At 40.9% G+C, this 17,521-nt stretch overlaps 2 protein-coding genes across 2 annotated transcripts; one reads left to right on the forward strand and one right to left on the reverse strand.

The window, feature by feature from the left end:
* Positions 1–1,422: 1,422 nt before the first annotated feature.
* On the forward strand, positions 1,423–8,749 carry kcnj12b (potassium inwardly rectifying channel subfamily J member 12b). Its single transcript, XM_056408080.1, has 2 exons — positions 1,423–1,970; positions 4,552–8,749. Exon 2 carries the CDS (start codon positions 4,694–4,696, stop codon positions 5,972–5,974), a length of 1,281 nt encoding a protein of 426 aa, XP_056264055.1. The 5' UTR covers positions 1,423–1,970; positions 4,552–4,693; the 3' UTR covers positions 5,975–8,749.
* A 4,656-nt stretch (positions 8,750–13,405) lies between these two features.
* On the reverse strand, positions 13,406–17,504 carry tufm (Tu translation elongation factor, mitochondrial). Its single transcript, XM_056407030.1, has 10 exons — positions 17,447–17,504; positions 16,683–16,729; positions 16,463–16,601; positions 16,148–16,314; positions 15,701–15,970; positions 15,405–15,537; positions 15,041–15,145; positions 14,480–14,631; positions 14,019–14,138; positions 13,406–13,847 (listed from the first exon to the last, which is right to left on the reverse strand). Exons 1-10 carry the CDS (start codon positions 17,481–17,483, stop codon positions 13,677–13,679), a joined length of 1,341 nt encoding a protein of 446 aa, XP_056263005.1. The 5' UTR covers positions 17,484–17,504; the 3' UTR covers positions 13,406–13,676.
* Between the last annotated feature and the right edge of the window lie 17 nt (positions 17,505–17,521).

The following is a 17,521-nucleotide window of genomic DNA, read 5'->3' on the forward strand; positions in this document are numbered from 1 at the left end:
CTTTGATGATCCCCTGACTTTGTCACAGGACAATTAGGGTGAACCCAATAGCACGATTCAGGAGACGGAAATGCAAATAATGATCTTTACTCAGAGTAACATCAGGAACAGAACACTAAGAACAATATGGACACAATACGTAAAGCACGAGGGCTTGGGCTGGAAAACACAAGACAATCTGGCAGAGGACAAGAGCAAGTGAGGGGACTGAAGTAGACAGGGACTAATGAGGGAATGGGTAACAGGTGAGACGGGCATGAGGACCAGGTGAAGGGAATGAGGGATTGACGAGGTGGGCGTGATCAGAGGCAGGTTAGAGAACAGGTGAAGGGAGTTGGACTAACGAGATGGGAAGCAGGATCTGGAACGACATGACAGTTAGTGAGACAGGCAGACAGGATCAAAACAACTAATAAAGGAAGGTGTGGAGCTAAACTGTTACAGACCGTCCCTCTCATGCTACTACAGATCAACGTTTTCACTTATTGGGCCACATATTTTTCCAGACATTCATGATTTCCAGACCTTTAGACTTTTCAACTTTTAACCATGTGAAATAGAAAAAACAGGTTGTTCAATATATTTTATTTATGACTAAATACCTGCCAAACTGTTGGCATTCCCATGAGCCTCCGCTGTACTTTAAGTGTAATGCTGTGTACACATAGTAGATACCATGCTAGCTCTAGGTGTTCTGCTATTTGTAAAAATAGTCTCACACAACTGCCAGACTCATAGTCTATAATTAAAGACACTTGACTTTGTACACTGATTTCCTCCTTCAGATATAAGCATGCATAAACAAATGAGAATAATAAAGGATGTTCAGCTAGGAACTGCCTCCATGGGCTTTTTTAAAAGTCCAGCGTGTTCAACAGGGGCTGCTTTGAGTCAACATGGAGACCACACCACCCCCTCTGTGGTCTGTTTGGTTTGAGTTTAAAAACAAAGACCACATTACAGAGTATGGTATGAAATAGCAGTGTGAATTACTTTTTTATTTACATATATACCCACAAAAGGGTAGATTTGACCTCTGGACCAATGATACATCCATATGTGCCAGATGTGTGTTTTCTCTCTGTCTGTTCTAAAAGAAAGAGAGGCTCTAAAGAAGCACCACTCTATACATCCATTAAAAGCAATGATGTCATGAAGTAAGGAGGACAACTTAACCTAATCAAACCCCGAGAAATTAGTTTAACAATGGTATATGTTGGAGCCATTTCCTGTCTCCCTCCATCAGTCCTGAATAAACCAGTTGGTTCTTTCAGCTCTGAACACCGCTGACCAGCGCTGGTGCAACACTTGCAGGGGAAGAGCATGCATCTCCAAATGCCAAGTATCTACAGTGACACCGTGGAAGGGAGGGGGAGGACGAGAGCTGAGCACTGAGCAACAGTTCCCTGGATGTGGGATACAGAGTGGGAATCTGCAGCAGAACAAGATCACATAGCCGGGATACCCAGTGAGAGGCTGTCGACTGCCCATTACTCTAAAATAAGATATGAGGGATGGATTTTTTTTATCGGACTGGACCCTCCAGGTCATGTGAGTCCTAGAGACATCCAGTGTGGGATAGCGGCGATCAAGTCGTTGTGCTATTTTAAGGGTCAAAATGATGACTTCAGTGGTTCAACTGAGTGATTTTGTCGTTTCTTGTCTGTTTCTGATCAACTGGATATCAATCGAGCTGTAACTTTTGGCTTGACTGTCGGAGTGACTGTAGCGCTCTGCTTACTGAGTGGAGAAAGAGATGTGTTGAAACCAGGAGGCACAGACATGATGGTTCTCTGTGGCTATTTACTTTTCTGCCTCCCGAGGATAGAGTGGTTCTACCCGTAACAAAAGAGAAGAGTTGGAAAAAAGGAAGCCTGAGGAGAATCATGCAGCAGTTTGGCTGAAAGACTGGGGGCTCTGAAGGAAAAGGAAAAGGAAATCAACAATTATTGAAAAACCTTACACACAAGGTAAGCTGCTTGTGGTTTTATATTTTTTAAATGTATTACTTTAGTCAATATTCTTTTAATGAAAGACCTGTGGACTGTCCATTATTGTTCAGATAATCTTCCGTCTCTATTGTGACCCACGTCAGCAGAGAAGTAGACTCCTCTCTGCTCTGGCGTTGAGATCACAGCCCAGCAGGCAGAGTGTGGCTCCTCTGAGAGCTGACGAGCAGTCGCACAGCATATTAGATATTAATAACCTTGGCTTCTTAGCAACCAGAGCTGTGAAAAACAGAAACTACTGCGTAAAACACACACATAACCATATTCGAATCCGCGTGAAATGTGAGTTTTGTTTTTTATCAATCCCTGAGTCTGTACTTAACAATTACTTAACCAATTCCTTTATACCTGTTATGTTGTATGTACAGTGTATTACTGTCTGCCTATCCAGAGCTGTAGAGTAGCCGTGTTGAGGAAACCTGCACAGCAGACTTTGTGACCAGTTGCTTTATAACCGCACGTTCCTAAAGCGCTGAGGTACAATATTTTATATTTTACTGCATCTTGTCTCTTAAAGGAAAAAAAACACCATCTCTTCCATGTTCTCTGAGCGGAGCGTAGTCTCGTTCTGGGTCCCTTGGGTCCGCAGTGTGGTGGTGTGACAGTGTCGTATTGTATGCCTTGAAATGTGGGAAATCACATCAGTGAGTGTCTGTAAATTATATCTCGAATAATAATGATTCATATAAAGAATCAGGGCAGCTGAAAATCAAACAAGCAATGACATAAATATACATAACTAATCGAACTGAAGCTTGTCTTGTTTCTAACGCATGTATATGATCAATATAGGGATGGCATTTATGAATTTGTGGTGAGATGTGTGTTCAAGTTGTCACCGCTGTATGTTTTTGGTGTGTTATGTCTACACACAGGATTATAGAGCAGTTCATTGTACAAGTGACAATATACTTCAATTTGAACTACAACTTGAGTGTTTACAATGCATTCTGAGGTGGATATGAATGTGGTATAATTAAATGTTCCCCCAGCGTCAACATTAGGTCAACATTTCTTTCTTTCCTTTTTTTAATGACCAAAATACCTGGTATCGTAGTTATGTAATGTTACTCATCTGCGTCAGGTCGAGTTTGTGCTTCATACTAATGAGCCAATGTGAGCATGCTAACATGCTAAACTAAAGCGGCGACTGTGGTGGACATTATACCGGCTAAACACTGAAAGCATTTGAGCATGTTGATATGTTGTTATTCACAAAGTTCACTTATCTACAACATTCAAATATAGTTAGACTACTAACTATAAGCAGAATAAAATACAGAAATAGAAGACCTATAAACCTGTTGCTTGGTGTGATGTGTTATATGGGAAGCAGGGTGTTCGGAAGGATTTTTGTATATTGTATAATACTGGTTCTTAAATACAGGCTTTAAAAAACTCAATTGCACACAATGCGATGGAAATCATATGTTCCATATTTTATATGTAGGACACCAAATCTAGTACAAGCTTTATGAGGCTGCAGTTACGGGATAAAATTCTCATTTAAAAAAAATATGTTTCCATTGATGTGTCTGAAGTGATTCCATATTGATTCCTACCATCAAACCATTATTATCTGAGGCTTTTCTTTCTAGGATACACACGGTTTTCTGCCCCGTCTTTTTCAGCCCGTATTATTTTCCAGCTCAGCCTCACAGGAGAATGACACAGCCTCATCACAGTACTCCAGTGCTTCTAATAGTTGTGCCAGCTGGAGGAAACAGAATATACATCAGATAAAATGGCAGGGCATTGGATTAGCTGGCTATTTCTGTACCTTGTTGATCAAAAAAACATGTATTGTATACACCAGAGTATTTCTAATAGAGCAGATGGCAAAGAGCGGTCGGGCTAAAGAAAAAAAATGTCTGGATGGATTCATTACAAATGAAGTGTGATTGTGTTGGACAACCTATGTATAACTGAATCATGTCCATGTTTGCAGCATAAACCAACGTTTAAATGGCTTCAAAACACAGATAATTGTAAATTACATTCACCATCAATGAAATTGGAACAATCACAATAGTTGTTACTTAATAAACAATGACAAATTATTAAGTAAAAGTACAAGCTTTGGCTGGGAAGGCTTTGCAAACCAGCAGCTATTATTAGAAACCAGACCCTGAGCTGTTAGAGGGACTACTCAGAGAAGTCTGGATCTTTTTTTAAATAAACCACATGGAGCAAAAGTCCATGCTAAACACGTAGTAGTAAAAGTAGTCAAGAAATAAAGAATGTGTGAGAAAAAATAGGTTTTATTTCACTGTGAAGTGATTAACTGGAACATGCACGTGGCCATGAGCTTCATGTTTATTGACTTTTTCCGGTGTATTCAATGTGTGATGTTTCCACTGAGCCCAGAAGCAGCAACACATTGTGAATGAACTATTGAAAACATTACCATATTATTATCTTAACTTTCTGTTTAAACAGAAGCGTATGCATTCATTTTCCACTTTTCAGGTGAAAATACCATGTACAAAATGATAATGGTATAATGTCGTATAATAATATTCCACCTGTCCTTCCTCTACAGGAAACTACTTTCGTGGCTCACCTCTCATTTCCAGTTGACACCCTGTTCTGGGGCGGAGCTGTCACACTTCCTGTGAGCCTGGTCAGTTTTGTATGAGCCGGGCTGATAGTGTGAAGCCCCGCTGGCTGTGCCCCCCTGAGGCATGAGTGTGGGAAGGGCCCACCACCACAACTTTGTGTCCTGTGAAGAGGAAGGCCTGAGACTAAGTACCATGCCTGCTGTGGGCAGCTTTGGCAATGGCAAAATTCACACGAGACGCAAATACCACAGCCGGTTCGTCAGCAAGGGTGGCCAATGCAACATCCACTTCTCAAACATGGATGAGAAGTCACAGCGGTACATATCGGACATTTTCACAACATGTGTGGACATCCGCTGGCGATACATGTTCCTGCTCTTCGGCCTGGTGTTTGTGGTGTCCTGGCTAACATTCGGCTTGGCGTTCTGGGTCATCGGCCTCCTGCACGGTGACATGGACCATCCCGGAGGGGACGACAGTTTTATTCCCTGCGTCACACAGGTCAACACCTTTGTGGCAGCGTTCCTGTTCTCTGTTGAGACCCAGACCACCATCGGGTACGGTGCTCGTTGTGTGACAGAGGAGTGCCCGGGAGCCGTCTTCATGGTGGTCTTTCAGTCCATCATGGGCTGCATCATCGACGCCTTCATGATTGGTGCCATCATGGCCAAGATGGCAAGGCCCAAAAAGCGCGCAGAGACTCTACTGTTCAGCCACAACGCAGTCATCGCTTTGCGCGATGGGAAGCTGTGCCTCATGTTTAGGGTCGCTAATCTAAGGAAAAGCCACATCGTGGAAGCTCATGTGCGAGCCCAGCTCGTCAAGCCCCGTTACACAGAGGAAGGCGAATACATCCCCCTGGATCAGCTCGACATGAACGTCGGCTATGACAAAGGCACGGACCGCCTGTTTCTGGTTGCACCCCTCACTGTCATCCATGAGATAGATGAAGAAAGTCCACTGTTTGGCATCAGTAAACAAGATCTCGCAACATCCGACTTTGAGATAGTGATTATACTTGAAGGTTTGGTGGAGGCCACGGCCATGACGACGCAGGCACGCAGCTCTTACCTGCCCTCAGAGATCCTGTGGGGTCACCGCTTTGAGCCCGTCATCTTCGAGGAGAAGAGCCAGTACAGGATAGATTACGCCTACTTTCACAAAACATTCGAAGTACCCTCAACCCCCGGATGTAGTGCCAAGGACATGGAGGATAGAAAATTCCCAGCATCTGGCACCAACTCTTTTTGCTATGAGAACGAGCTGGCCTTCATGAGCAGGGATGAGGAGGATGAGGAGGAGGAGGGAGATGTGGAGAAAGAGGAGAACAGGGAGTGTTCATTGGAGCTAGGTAATGAGCAGGGAGGTGATCAAAGGTCCTCCCGTAGAGAATCGGAGATTTGACCTTTTGTCGTTGCTGTTTGTTTACTTTAAGTTTCAGAACAATGCAGCGTGTGAAGAGCCCTGTGATGTCATGCTACTGACATGAGAATACCTGTACAGGTGGAGGAACAGCAGTTCTGATCTGCAACAGACAACAATGATGAAACTTGTCACATTTCTCATTGGAATAACTTTTGCTTCACTGGGATGGTTACGGAGTGTTATCAGATGCAAACTAACTGTCCTGTTTCAACTAGCAGATGATCCATGGTCGTAAAGTGCATGACATAAGCATCATTTTGTATGAATATTTTGAGACATCCTTCATAGTTTTGGTGAGACCTCCTCTAGGTGATGTTCACAGCACTCAAATATACAATTTGCAACTGAGGGACATTTGCAGATTGTGTTTAGAAAACTAAACATTGAGAAGATTAATCCGGATTAATTGTTTAAAAACAGAGGAACAGCTGCTTTTCTTCTTAATTATATTATTATTGATATTTCTATGAACAATAACACTGACTATTCTGAATCATACAATGTCAATGGATGACTTGGTTAATTGGCATGTATACAACTAATATACATGGATGGACTGCATGTATATAACACATGACAAGTTATAGTTTTACATATTTCCATGGCAGAAAGGGAAACACACTTGATGGTGATCATGCATCATGTATTAAAAGGAAAACTATTCATCTCTGTCTTTGCATTTCAACCAGAAGGAAACATTTGACCTGAGTAGATTTATTTCTCAACAGTTTTGCAGAAACATTGACAACTACAGCTAACTCTTACTTTTTTTTAATCTGACTTTTTTATGTCTTAATGCACTTGTGACTAGATGATGATATCATGAGGAGGCAAAAGCTAACAGGTAAGCATCCTAACAGTTGATGATCCTTGGAGAATATTTGGAAATATAGAAACAGCCTCGTTTTTTATATTGCCAGCGGTCAGTCGTAGTATTATAAGACAAAGAAGTAAGAAATGTACGATCAGACTGCTATTTCACTCGAACATGACCCTATTTAGATTCCATACTACAGGCAAGACACAGATTAGTTTCATTTATTTTTTCTTATTTCAAAATATTATAGCCTACTACTGTTTGTCTCCGGTTTCACAAAAGAAGAATAAAAAATATATTTTTTATTATCAGGACCACCGCTAATACTATCTCAGGTTGGCTGGTGTTGGCTGGGATGGCTCGAGAGGAAACTACCCCAAATCCAAAAAACAGCGAGACCCCCAGGATCCCATGTTGCTCAGCTCAATGTCCTTTTGAGAAGACACATGAAGGAGACGTTTCACAGGCTCTTATGTTCTCAGCAATGTTTCACAAGCTCAAATCAACAGCGTATACATAATTCCTATAATCCTATTACATTCAATATATTAAAATCTGCCACCTAACGTCATACTCCCTGAAATCTACAATTTGCAGTGGTTGAAATTTGGGGGCAGAATTTTTTTTTTCATTCAGAGTGCATTTAACAAGTTGTTGTATTTTGAATATCAGAGATAGCCCGTTGCAATGTGAGTTCATAACTCTCCAGGAGTGTCCATGAGTGTTGGTGCACCTTTGGGTCACTCCACGGCCGAGCTCCCATTCTGCTCCAGCAGACTGCAGAATATTTAGGGAGGCCAGTGATGGCTGCATGCTCAAGGACCTCCGGTACACGTCCTCAAAACACCTTTTATTGCCTGTTTGACCGCCATCGACTGCCGGCTGACTCCTCACTCAAACTCTTTCCTCTGCACCCACAGTTTGTTCACTTTGTTAGGCTAACAGCTCACAGCTAACGGAACTGCCAGCACACACCCTGTCAGGGGGTTCATTTTGTTTTTAGCAAGGTCGTGTGACGTGTCTTATACAACGACTTTGAGGCACACATTGCATACGTGTTGTTTTTTACTGAATTAAGTATGTTTTTACGATGCCTCACAGGCTATTGGTGTCCGGACTGCGGGTTAGCTAGTTGTTGGTTGTGTTCATTCAAGCGCACAATCCAGCAGACACACCTGGTGCAGATATGCACTCCACTGAGTGCACCTTTCTAGTTGAATTTGGTTCTAGTATTGAATCCACTGATGGCCTATAATGGTTTCTGTTGTTTTTCTGTGCTCTTTTGGCCAGGGGCATTAATAAGTCTCTTTCTTTTTTTGTATATTAATAGGACAACACGTAATAAAGATGTTAGGTCAGACTGTACGTGAATTAGTTTTTCTTCCGCATTTCTCAAGCAAAAACATCCAAGTGAGTTCATTCATATTTCTGATTGCCATTTCAGCGAATATCAACACATTTGTCTTTATCTCTTGCTGATTTGTGATGAACGTATCAGAATGGTCTTGCTCCAGAAAGAAAATGGTGGTTCTACTTCTATTTCAACCAAGAGCAGGTTGAGTAAGACGGAAGAACTCTAATTTGTGCATTTGTCAGACCGCTAGTGTAAATAAGAATATACACAATATAAATTGTTATTATTTGGGGTTTTATGATGTTTCTGGCTGAATAGACAATAAGTAATGATACATTATTTTTTTAAACAGTGTTAATATCTTAGGCTACATTTTTCGATCAAAGGAAGGAGCTGGAATGTTTCGACTGAATTAAACGACCTCTTCTTGTCTTCCACTAAATGCATAAAAAGCAATCTTGACTCCGAGTTGCACCTCAAATAAAAAACTTTTTTTCTATGACAACAACATATAAATTGACAGACAACTAAAAAAAAGTAACTTTTGTTGATTTGCACAATAAAAAACATCTCACAAAGCCAAGAGTTTTCTTTTTACTTCATGTTAGACGGACACAAAGTGCAGGGATTATTTTACAACTAGAATATTCATTTCCTGCTGAAAATGCATTGGAATGCTAACATCTGAAAGCTTGAAGCTGAAAAATAAAAAATAAATTGCTGAAAATGTTTGAAAATAGCTGAAATATTAAATGAAGAACTGAAAATGTCTGGAAAAAGCTGAAAATGTCTGGAAATAGCTGAACATGTCTGGAAATAGCTGACATCTTTTTTTAAAAAGCTGAACATAGGTGAAAATAGCTGCCAAAAGCTGAAATAGGCTGAAAATAGCTTAAACATCTGAACATATCAAAAAGGGAAACTTCCTGCTGAAAATGTTGAAGCACAAACATATTGGGTGGAAATGTATAACTGGAAAAGATAAGCAGTCAGTTTTTTGTGACGGGGAGGAGCCTGTTTTTTGTTACGGGGGCGGAGCCTGTTTTTTGTTACGGGGGAGGAGCTTGTTTTTGTTACGGGGGCGGAGCCTGTTTTTTTGTGACGGGGAGGGGCTTGTTTTTTGTTACGGGGCGGAGCCTGTTTTTTGTGACGCGGGAGGAGCCTGTCTTTCGTTACGGGGGCGGAGCCTGTTTTTTGTGACGGGGCGGAGCCTGTCTTTCGTTATGGGGGCGGAGCCTGTTTTCCGTTACGGGGGCGGAGCCTTTTTTGTGACGGGGGAGGAGCCTGTTTTTTGTGACGGGGAGGAGCCTGTCCTCCCATAAATAAATGAATCATTTTTAAAAATTTAAATATGACAAATATTTGAAAATATACAGTAATAGGTGAAGGCTATGTGAACATTAAATGCATTTGCTGAAAATATGAAGATACTGTAAGCTTTTTTAAGTTGAAGATTTTCTCCATCTGATGAATTACAAATAACATTAAAGTATTTAAAAATACAGAAATTTGAAACATTTGAAATATGAAAAGTCTTTCCCCTCTATTTTTGAAGAAGCTGAATTTTTTTATATTTGAATGGTTTAAATAGCTGAATATATGAAGGACTAGAAGAGGGACAAAAAAGGTACGGAATAAATATAATTATAAGTTTATTAAAGAAGACAAGAACAATAGTTGGACTGCTGAAGCATTCCAACTAATAAGTATCTTATTGCATCTTATTGCATGTGTGTTACTGCATTTGTTGTCAAGTCACAACAAACGAGTGCAGCAGAGAGGGAAAGTGGGAGCGGTTTGATTAACACAGAGGAATGGACGGTCATTTTTGGCTGTGATTTGGTGGCACAGTATCTGGTTTGGGTCAGAGGTTTCTTATTTCATTCGTATAACCAATCAGCCAAGTCTTTGCATAGATACAGACAAGACTTGGCAGCCCTGCTTGATTTCCCTGCCCTGTAACCTTGAACATTGAAAAATAGATCACCCACCCACCCCCACACACACAAACACAAACACACAGACACACACACACACTCCAGAATCTGTATGGACTTGTGCAGCATGACATATATATAATAAATTACTTTACTTTAATTAATAACTGAAATACTTAACCAGAGCAATTACAAAGACATGTTCACATTTAAGTAGAATATCACTGTGCCTGTCTACCTAAGTGTAATGTTACCCAGATCTGGTTTTAATGTATTATTATTAAATTAGACCTATCTGCTAAAGAGCTAAAGAGTGGGTGTGTGAGATATTAAAACATTATCTTGGCATAAAATCCCATCACAGTGGCATTTAACAGGATAAGATGTTCTCCCCCTTCATGCATTTCACTTTTGGGAAGATATTTTCAGCGCCGAATGAAAGTCTAATTGTTGTTCTTGAACAGTACTTTATCCTTTGAGATGCGCTGCGCTATGGAAGGAGCACTGAGAATATACTGGGATGCTTCCCACCCACTCGGCAGTGTTGGAGGATGAAGAAGCTGTTGAGGGGTCAATCTTCCAACATGCAGAGTGGGCTGTTGAGAGGCAAATTTTGCCTTAATTGCAGCAGTTCTATTCTTTGCTGGTTTCCCCTCAGCTGCCAGAGGGAGGTGGAGGGTGGAAAAAAGTAACACGATGCAACAGCTGCACTTCCTCTGCTTCAGCCGTACACTTGAATACCATTGGTCCAGCATGTTCTGTTAACTCATCATTTCAACTATTGATGGATGAAAATCCTGCATAGCTGAAGTTTCAATGTTTTAGGGACTGCCGAAAAAAAGACTAGAAAGTTGTGTTTCTGATTTAACTGGATTGTTTGATTGATGAAAACATGAAATCATTAATTAATCATAAATATTGTCATGGATCCGCTATTTGGGTGATATTGGGCTTATTAATGTGTTTTCTTTCAGGAATGTAACCATTTATCGACAAGACTCAGATGTCGAGATCTTTTGGTCAGATTCAGTCAGTGGGAAGTTTGTGGAAATAAGTCCTGAATCCTGTCGTCCTTGGCGCGGGACGTGACATCGAAACAAAAAAAGCCGGGGAAACCAGTCTTCATATCTTTGTGATATTACATTGCAGCCTCCCGTTCCATTCACAGCTGAATCAGATAGCTCAGGCAGTGTTATGTTATTCTTTTTGAGGGTTGTGTACAGCTCAAAAGTTAGAGAAGTGAACTTGTGAATGGAATATCGCTGGTTAGAAAAACCCTCCTAGACAAGTGACAGAGGGAACCGAGGTCACCGTCCCAAGTGAAGCAACCGTGTGCATTTTACTTTCAATGTACAAAAACATGCAGACAATGTTGTCTGTTTGTACACCAAATAATATGATACAATATGAAAAACACATTATAGTATGTAAACACACTATAATAGAGTCCTAAGCAGACGCAACAACATTTTTAGTGTAATTAATAACGTAATCCTCAATATTTTTAAAAGTCATATTTTTTTATGTATGATTACACACATTAAAACAACATCAGATAACATTAACTCAACAAAATATAAGAACAATACCATTTTGAGGTATTTGTACTTCACTTGAGTATTTCATTTTCTGCACCTTGATACTTCTCCCCACTAATATCATGACCAACAAGATATATTATATGAATATAAAACTAGTTTTAACCGAATCAGGTACAGCAGAGTGATGCTGAACAATGACGCATCAGTATCAGTAACCTAATAATGATTTATAATGATATATCGCTCGGAGGGGCTCTATTATTCAAGCAATTACACTAATAACGTTGCTGATGTTTCTAAAGCCTTTGATTTGTCTCTATTGTGAGTTGCTGTGACCAACATGAAGAGCATGTGAACATGTGTCTCGCCATCAATCATCGGTCACAGACACACGCTGGCTTGAATCACATTTAGTGAATCAGAATTCTTTGAGTTAAAAACAGTTCTGTATCACTGACCACCAGCATACTGTATGTTAGTGTTTACAGTCTGATCATATAACTTACTTTTCCTCTGGAGACATTCATTTTCCAGCTGAGCACATCACTCAGTAGTACTACAGCAGCTCCAACCTCGACTTCTGCAGATGTCCAGTATTTGATTACAGCAACAGGCCGATTGGATTACAGGAGGAACCGACTCAAATACCGACAGCAGACGGAGCAACTGGAGAACCAGCGAGCAGAGAGGACACCGAATATTCAGCGCACACAAACACCAACATGGCCAACCTGGATTATCACACTGAAATGATCTGCTAAAGGACGCTATACCTTCAACAACTATTAGGATTTATTAAGATGTTCAATGTCAGCCATGGGCTTCCATCTCAGGCCGACTCGTCTCCATCTAAGATACGCTTGTTCTCATCGAGATTAGTGGGTAATTGTTTCATTAAATATATATTTCTTAATTTTATAATTACATTTCACAACTGATTATAGTAATAGTTATAATATAGAAATATGATCAAATATTGTATTATTTGTGCAGTAGTTGGTGCAGTAAATCTTAAACATTTTTGTAAAGAAATTCTTTATAATTAATGCGTGACAGATCATTCCCACTTTTAATCCATTGCCTCTGAGGACACAATGCTGAGGAAGAGATCAGCAGGGTTATTTCATATTTCTAATCATCTGCACCAAGAGAACAAATGGTGATCGTCAACTATATATCAATCACAATCTGTAGAATGAAGGTGTCTAAGTTATTTGTACATTTAATCGAACTTGTTTTCACAGAAGCTCATTTAAAAGTTTAGATGCGAGAGATCCTCCAACTGAATCCCTAACTATAGATAATTAATCATTAAGCAAATAATGAAGCAGCTCTTTGCTGCCCTCATGTGGCATCTTCCGTGGTGGGTGAAGAAAATGATCACGTTTTTTACGGAGGCAAGCCACGGAGATAAGCCCCGCCCCTCGCAGAGCGTCACGACGCTTATGGGGTGAACACGGCAAATGGTCGAGCAAGTAAACTCACGCGTTTGGTGTGTACGTACCTTTACACAGATCACATCTTGACTTGCCAGAGTAAGAAAACAACAGGTTTAACTAATTAAATCAAAAGTGGCTGAATTTAATTTAGCTGCTCTGAGCCATCGTTAGTCTTATTAGAAACACCTGTGCTTTTCCTCCTGTGACTAGTCAACATGTTGTAAGTCTTTAGCTCCAGAATTATGCATTAAGATTCTGTACGAATTTGTGTGTGAAATACATTTAGCTAGCAAAAGCCCAAACCACACAAACAAAGGAGGCATTCAATTATTAAATACATTTTATTACATAAATGGCATAATTCTGACAGTCTGGTATTTTGACATAACGACAGAGCTTACCACGTCAGGTATTTTGGTTGGGTGAACCTGCACAACAGAGCCACAAATTCCTTTTAGTCTTTTCTTGTTTGAGGGTCGTGCATGGGTGTATGTACTTTATTTGTATATTTCTAGAATTATTTGATTTGACCAGAAACCGATCAGATATCCTAACCCCCCCCCCCCCTCCCCAGTGGTCTGCAGAGTTTCCCTTCAGCCCCATTTGACCTGGTCTTCATCTTTAGCCGCAAGGATTTCTGTGACCAGGCCGGTGCCGATGGTCCTGTTTCCGTCTCTCAGGGTGAACCTCTGGCCTTTTTCCAGAACCATTGGTTGGCGGAGCGAGAGCGTCAAGGAGGTGTCCTCGCCTGGCATTACCATTTCCTGAAAAAAGACGTGAGCAACAGACAGGAGAGTGGTTAGTGGTTACTGTCTGTTTTTTTACAGATTAGACCTGAAACATCACGAAGCACACAATGTTCACAGCATGCACCATCTGGGTGAATTGTTGTCGATGGGATTCAAACTTTTACTGAAAGGTTGAAATGCACAAACCTTGTCATCGGGCAGAGTGACTCTGCAGGCCATGTCCCAGGTGAGAGAGAACATGATGGGCATGAAGTTGGTGACAAACGGTTTATGTCTGCCTCCCTCCTCCTTACTCAGAATATACACCTGTAACACAGCAAGCACAAACACGTCACAGTTTAGATTACTGGATACAGAGAGGCGTGTATTTTTATTTTTTAAATAGAAAAACATTTTACAAAAATGAACAAGCCACTGAATTGTCTGTGCCTAGAGAGTGTCAGTAACTCAGTGAATGATCCGTCATTACTGTGGCATCTGGCTGGTCTCCCAGATTCCCTTTATAACCGTTATTGGCCATTATAATTGTTGGATTATTTACTTTGGTCTTGTCCCCAATTATAAATTAGCCCTTTCGATTAATTGTACAGAAATATATAAAAATGGAGGTATGGCTGTATAACAACCAAAACGGTGTGCTCTCAGACCTGGGCCTGGATTTTCTGGTATGGCTGGATGGCTCCTGGTTTGCACATCACCATCCCTCTCCTTAAGTCCTCTCGCTTCAGTCCTCGGACCAGAGCGCCCAGGTTATCTCCAGCCTCGGCCCGATCCAGAGACTTGTGAAACATCTCAATACCTGAGCCAAACAGAAAACAACGCAAGATGCAATTATTGTGTACACACACCAATAGCCATACACTATTATATAACCTTGAACTCAGACGAATGCTCAGCAGCATTTTTAGATCAGAAACTCATCAACTCCAGGTCATACTGTTTAAAATGTGTGTGGACCCCTGAGGCTGTGTGAACTCAATATTTAAGATAAATACATAAGCACATCTCCCATAACTGTGATAACTGTGCATATCTTGAGAAGACTGACATATAATTCACATTTGTATACTTATCAAACCATTCATGCCCGGTATGGAAGCAATAGCGTTTGGTTCTGGCTTTTCTTTAAATATGTCACCTGGTGGTTCATGTGATTTGTAAACAGCAGCTCCTTCTCTAAATGTCTGTTGTTTTTTCCTTTCACTCACCTGTAACCACTGACTTGAAGTTGCGATTGTGGCCCACAAACTCACAGTCGTCTCCTTTCTTGATGATACCCCTCTCCACAGTGCCGGACACCACAGTACCTCTGCCTAAACAACACAAGTGATCACATTTAAATTTAAAGCAAGTTACTTTGAAGCGTCACCACCTTCTGACTTTGGTTTGAGATGCTGCATTTTACAGCTAGCAGAGAAAATCTGTTAAATGTCACTAAACACAGGGAACTTCATAGAAGTTAGAAAGTAACTCATTCTGCCGAGCATCCTCCTTAATTGTAAGCCTTACAGTTCACTGTTGAGATGAAAAATGCATTCTTTACAGGCTGCATTCTTTGTAATGTATTCATACCTGGGATTGAATAAACACCTTCGATGGGCAGAAGAAAAGGTTTTTCAAGCTCTCTTTTGGGGAGAGGAATATAAGAATCTATAATATCCAGCAGTTTCATCACTGCATTTACACCAAGTTCAGGCTGTCTGTTCTGAGATGGAGCAAAACAAAAATTCAGTCAGTTCACATACAGATGCATCACATCAGACTCAACATGTACCAACAGGGTCTAACCTACAAGTGATTTAAACAGTAGTTCAGATCAGCCCAGTATTAACTAAACTGAGACAAATGACTGCCAGCATTTCCTTTACCTCCAGGGCGCAGAGGGCTGAGCCGATCACAACAGGCGTGTTCTCGCCATCATAGCCAAACTCTGTGAGCAGCTCGCGGATCTCGATCTCCACCAGCTCCACCATCTCCTTGTCCTCCACGACGTCGGCCTTGTTGATGAAAACCACCACATGCTCGACTCCTATCTGCTTTGCCAACAGGAGATGCTCTCGTGTCTGAGGCATCTGGCCGTCAGTGGCCGCCACCACCAGGATGCAGCCGTCCATCTGAGATGTGCCAGTAATCATGTTCTGAAAAAAAGTTCAGGATATTTAAAGATAATTAATTACCTTTTTATGTAATTTATAATGTAAATAATTCAGCTTGAAACACTTAAGAAGAAACAAGGATTCTAAATTGGGAAGAACTACAACTAAGTGGCATCCTGAGGTTGGTTGCAGGTGCTTTGTAGAATTAAAGCAGATTACCTTGACATAGTCGGCATGCCCAGGACAGTCTGTGTGAGCATAATGTCTGTTGGCTGTGGTGTATTCTACATGAGAGGCGTTGATGGTGATTCCTCTTGCCTTCTCCTCAGGGGCATTGTCAATCTCTTCATACTTTTTATAGTTCCCACCACCAGCCTCAGCCAGCACTGAGGACCCAAAAACACATCAGTCACAATTCAGATTTCTTGTTCTCACCTTGACTTTTTACCTTATGCCAGTGGAGCTATTTAAGTCTAGATCACATAAAATATCTCAGTGTGTAGGAGTTAAAAGCAGGGACGTCAGTGTGTCTACCTTTTGTGATGGCAGCAGTCAGGGTTGTCTTGCCGTGATCAACGTGGCCGATTGTTCCAATGTTGACGTGAGGTTTTTCTCTGGTGTATGTCTTCTTAGCCTCTGCAACAAAGGTTCGCCGACTCAGGGGCACAGCTCCCTACATGACAAAGCCAGGAGTTATACAGTTGCAAAACCCATGATAAACAGTCTGTACATTGCAGTTTGTGGGCACACTCACCAATTTGAAGGAGCTGTGCAGGAGGCTCGGCGAAGACAGCTGAAGAGCTAAAATGAGAGAAACAAAAGGTGAGCATGTAAATTAAGGTAATTGCTGATTATTTGACAGGATAATCCAGTAGAAGTATCTTATTCTATAATTCCACCACTAAGAATGGAAAATTGTTGAAGCCATTTTTGCATCATGTAAGGCATTAAACGATCCTTTTCTATTTTAGTCACACGAAATGTCCATCAGGTAGCAGATGGTCAGTCACATGTTGTTGTTGCCTATTCAAATTTGGTGTCAAATAAGCGAAAATATAAAGCAGGAGTGTCATTTTATTTACAAGCAAACACTCAAATACTATTGTATATGCTTATTTATTCAGAACTGCATTGAGCAAAGTCCTTAGCTGAAAGGAACTATGCAGCGCTCGACAACAAACAAATCCTGAAAACCAGGAGCCTCCGATTAAGCAACTGTTTGATATTTAAACAGTGAACTTCGGTAGCTACATAACTTTCTATAATATAAGCATGTTTAAATAATCATCAGTCAGCCATCATCCTCGACAAGCTGGGTCGTTAGCTAAAACCCATTGGTAACGTGACCTTGCTCGGCTAACGAAGAAACAGAAGAGTCTCTTTTTGTTACGATAGATTATGTTGCTATAAAAGTAAAAAGCATCTACTGTTATGTGCAGAACAAAGCGGGTGCTAAGAGAATGCAAACATACTGAAATGAAATTCGTCGGTAACTACAAGAGAATAAAAAGATTTTACCGGAGAAACATGCACGCAGTCCCACAAGCGACGCCATCTTGGATGGTTAGCCCAAACCAAAGACGAACAACGAAT

Source organism: Pseudoliparis swirei, chromosome 23 (assembly GCF_029220125.1).
Source record: "Pseudoliparis swirei isolate HS2019 ecotype Mariana Trench chromosome 23, NWPU_hadal_v1, whole genome shotgun sequence".
Taxonomy (NCBI): domain Eukaryota; kingdom Metazoa; phylum Chordata; class Actinopteri; order Perciformes; family Liparidae; genus Pseudoliparis; species Pseudoliparis swirei.

What these genes read in the sequence shown, in the direction of transcription:
- kcnj12b (XM_056408080.1), top strand. Translation starts at nt 4,694, where the DNA reads ATGAGTGTGGGAAGGGCCCACCACCACAACTTTGTGTCCTGTGAAGAG.
- tufm (XM_056407030.1), bottom strand. Translation starts at nt 17,483, where the DNA reads ATGGCGTCGCTTGTGGGACTGCGTGCATGTTTCTCCG. An exon ending in ACTGCGTGCATGTTTCTCCG is followed by an intron (nt 16,730 to 17,446) that starts GTAAAATCTTTT and finishes CTCTCATTTTAG; the next exon opens with CTCTTCAGCTGTCTTCGCCG. An exon ending in TGCACAGCTCCTTCAAATTG is followed by an intron (nt 16,602 to 16,682) that starts GTGAGTGTGCCC and finishes TTTGTCATGTAG; the next exon opens with GGAGCTGTGCCCCTGAGTCG.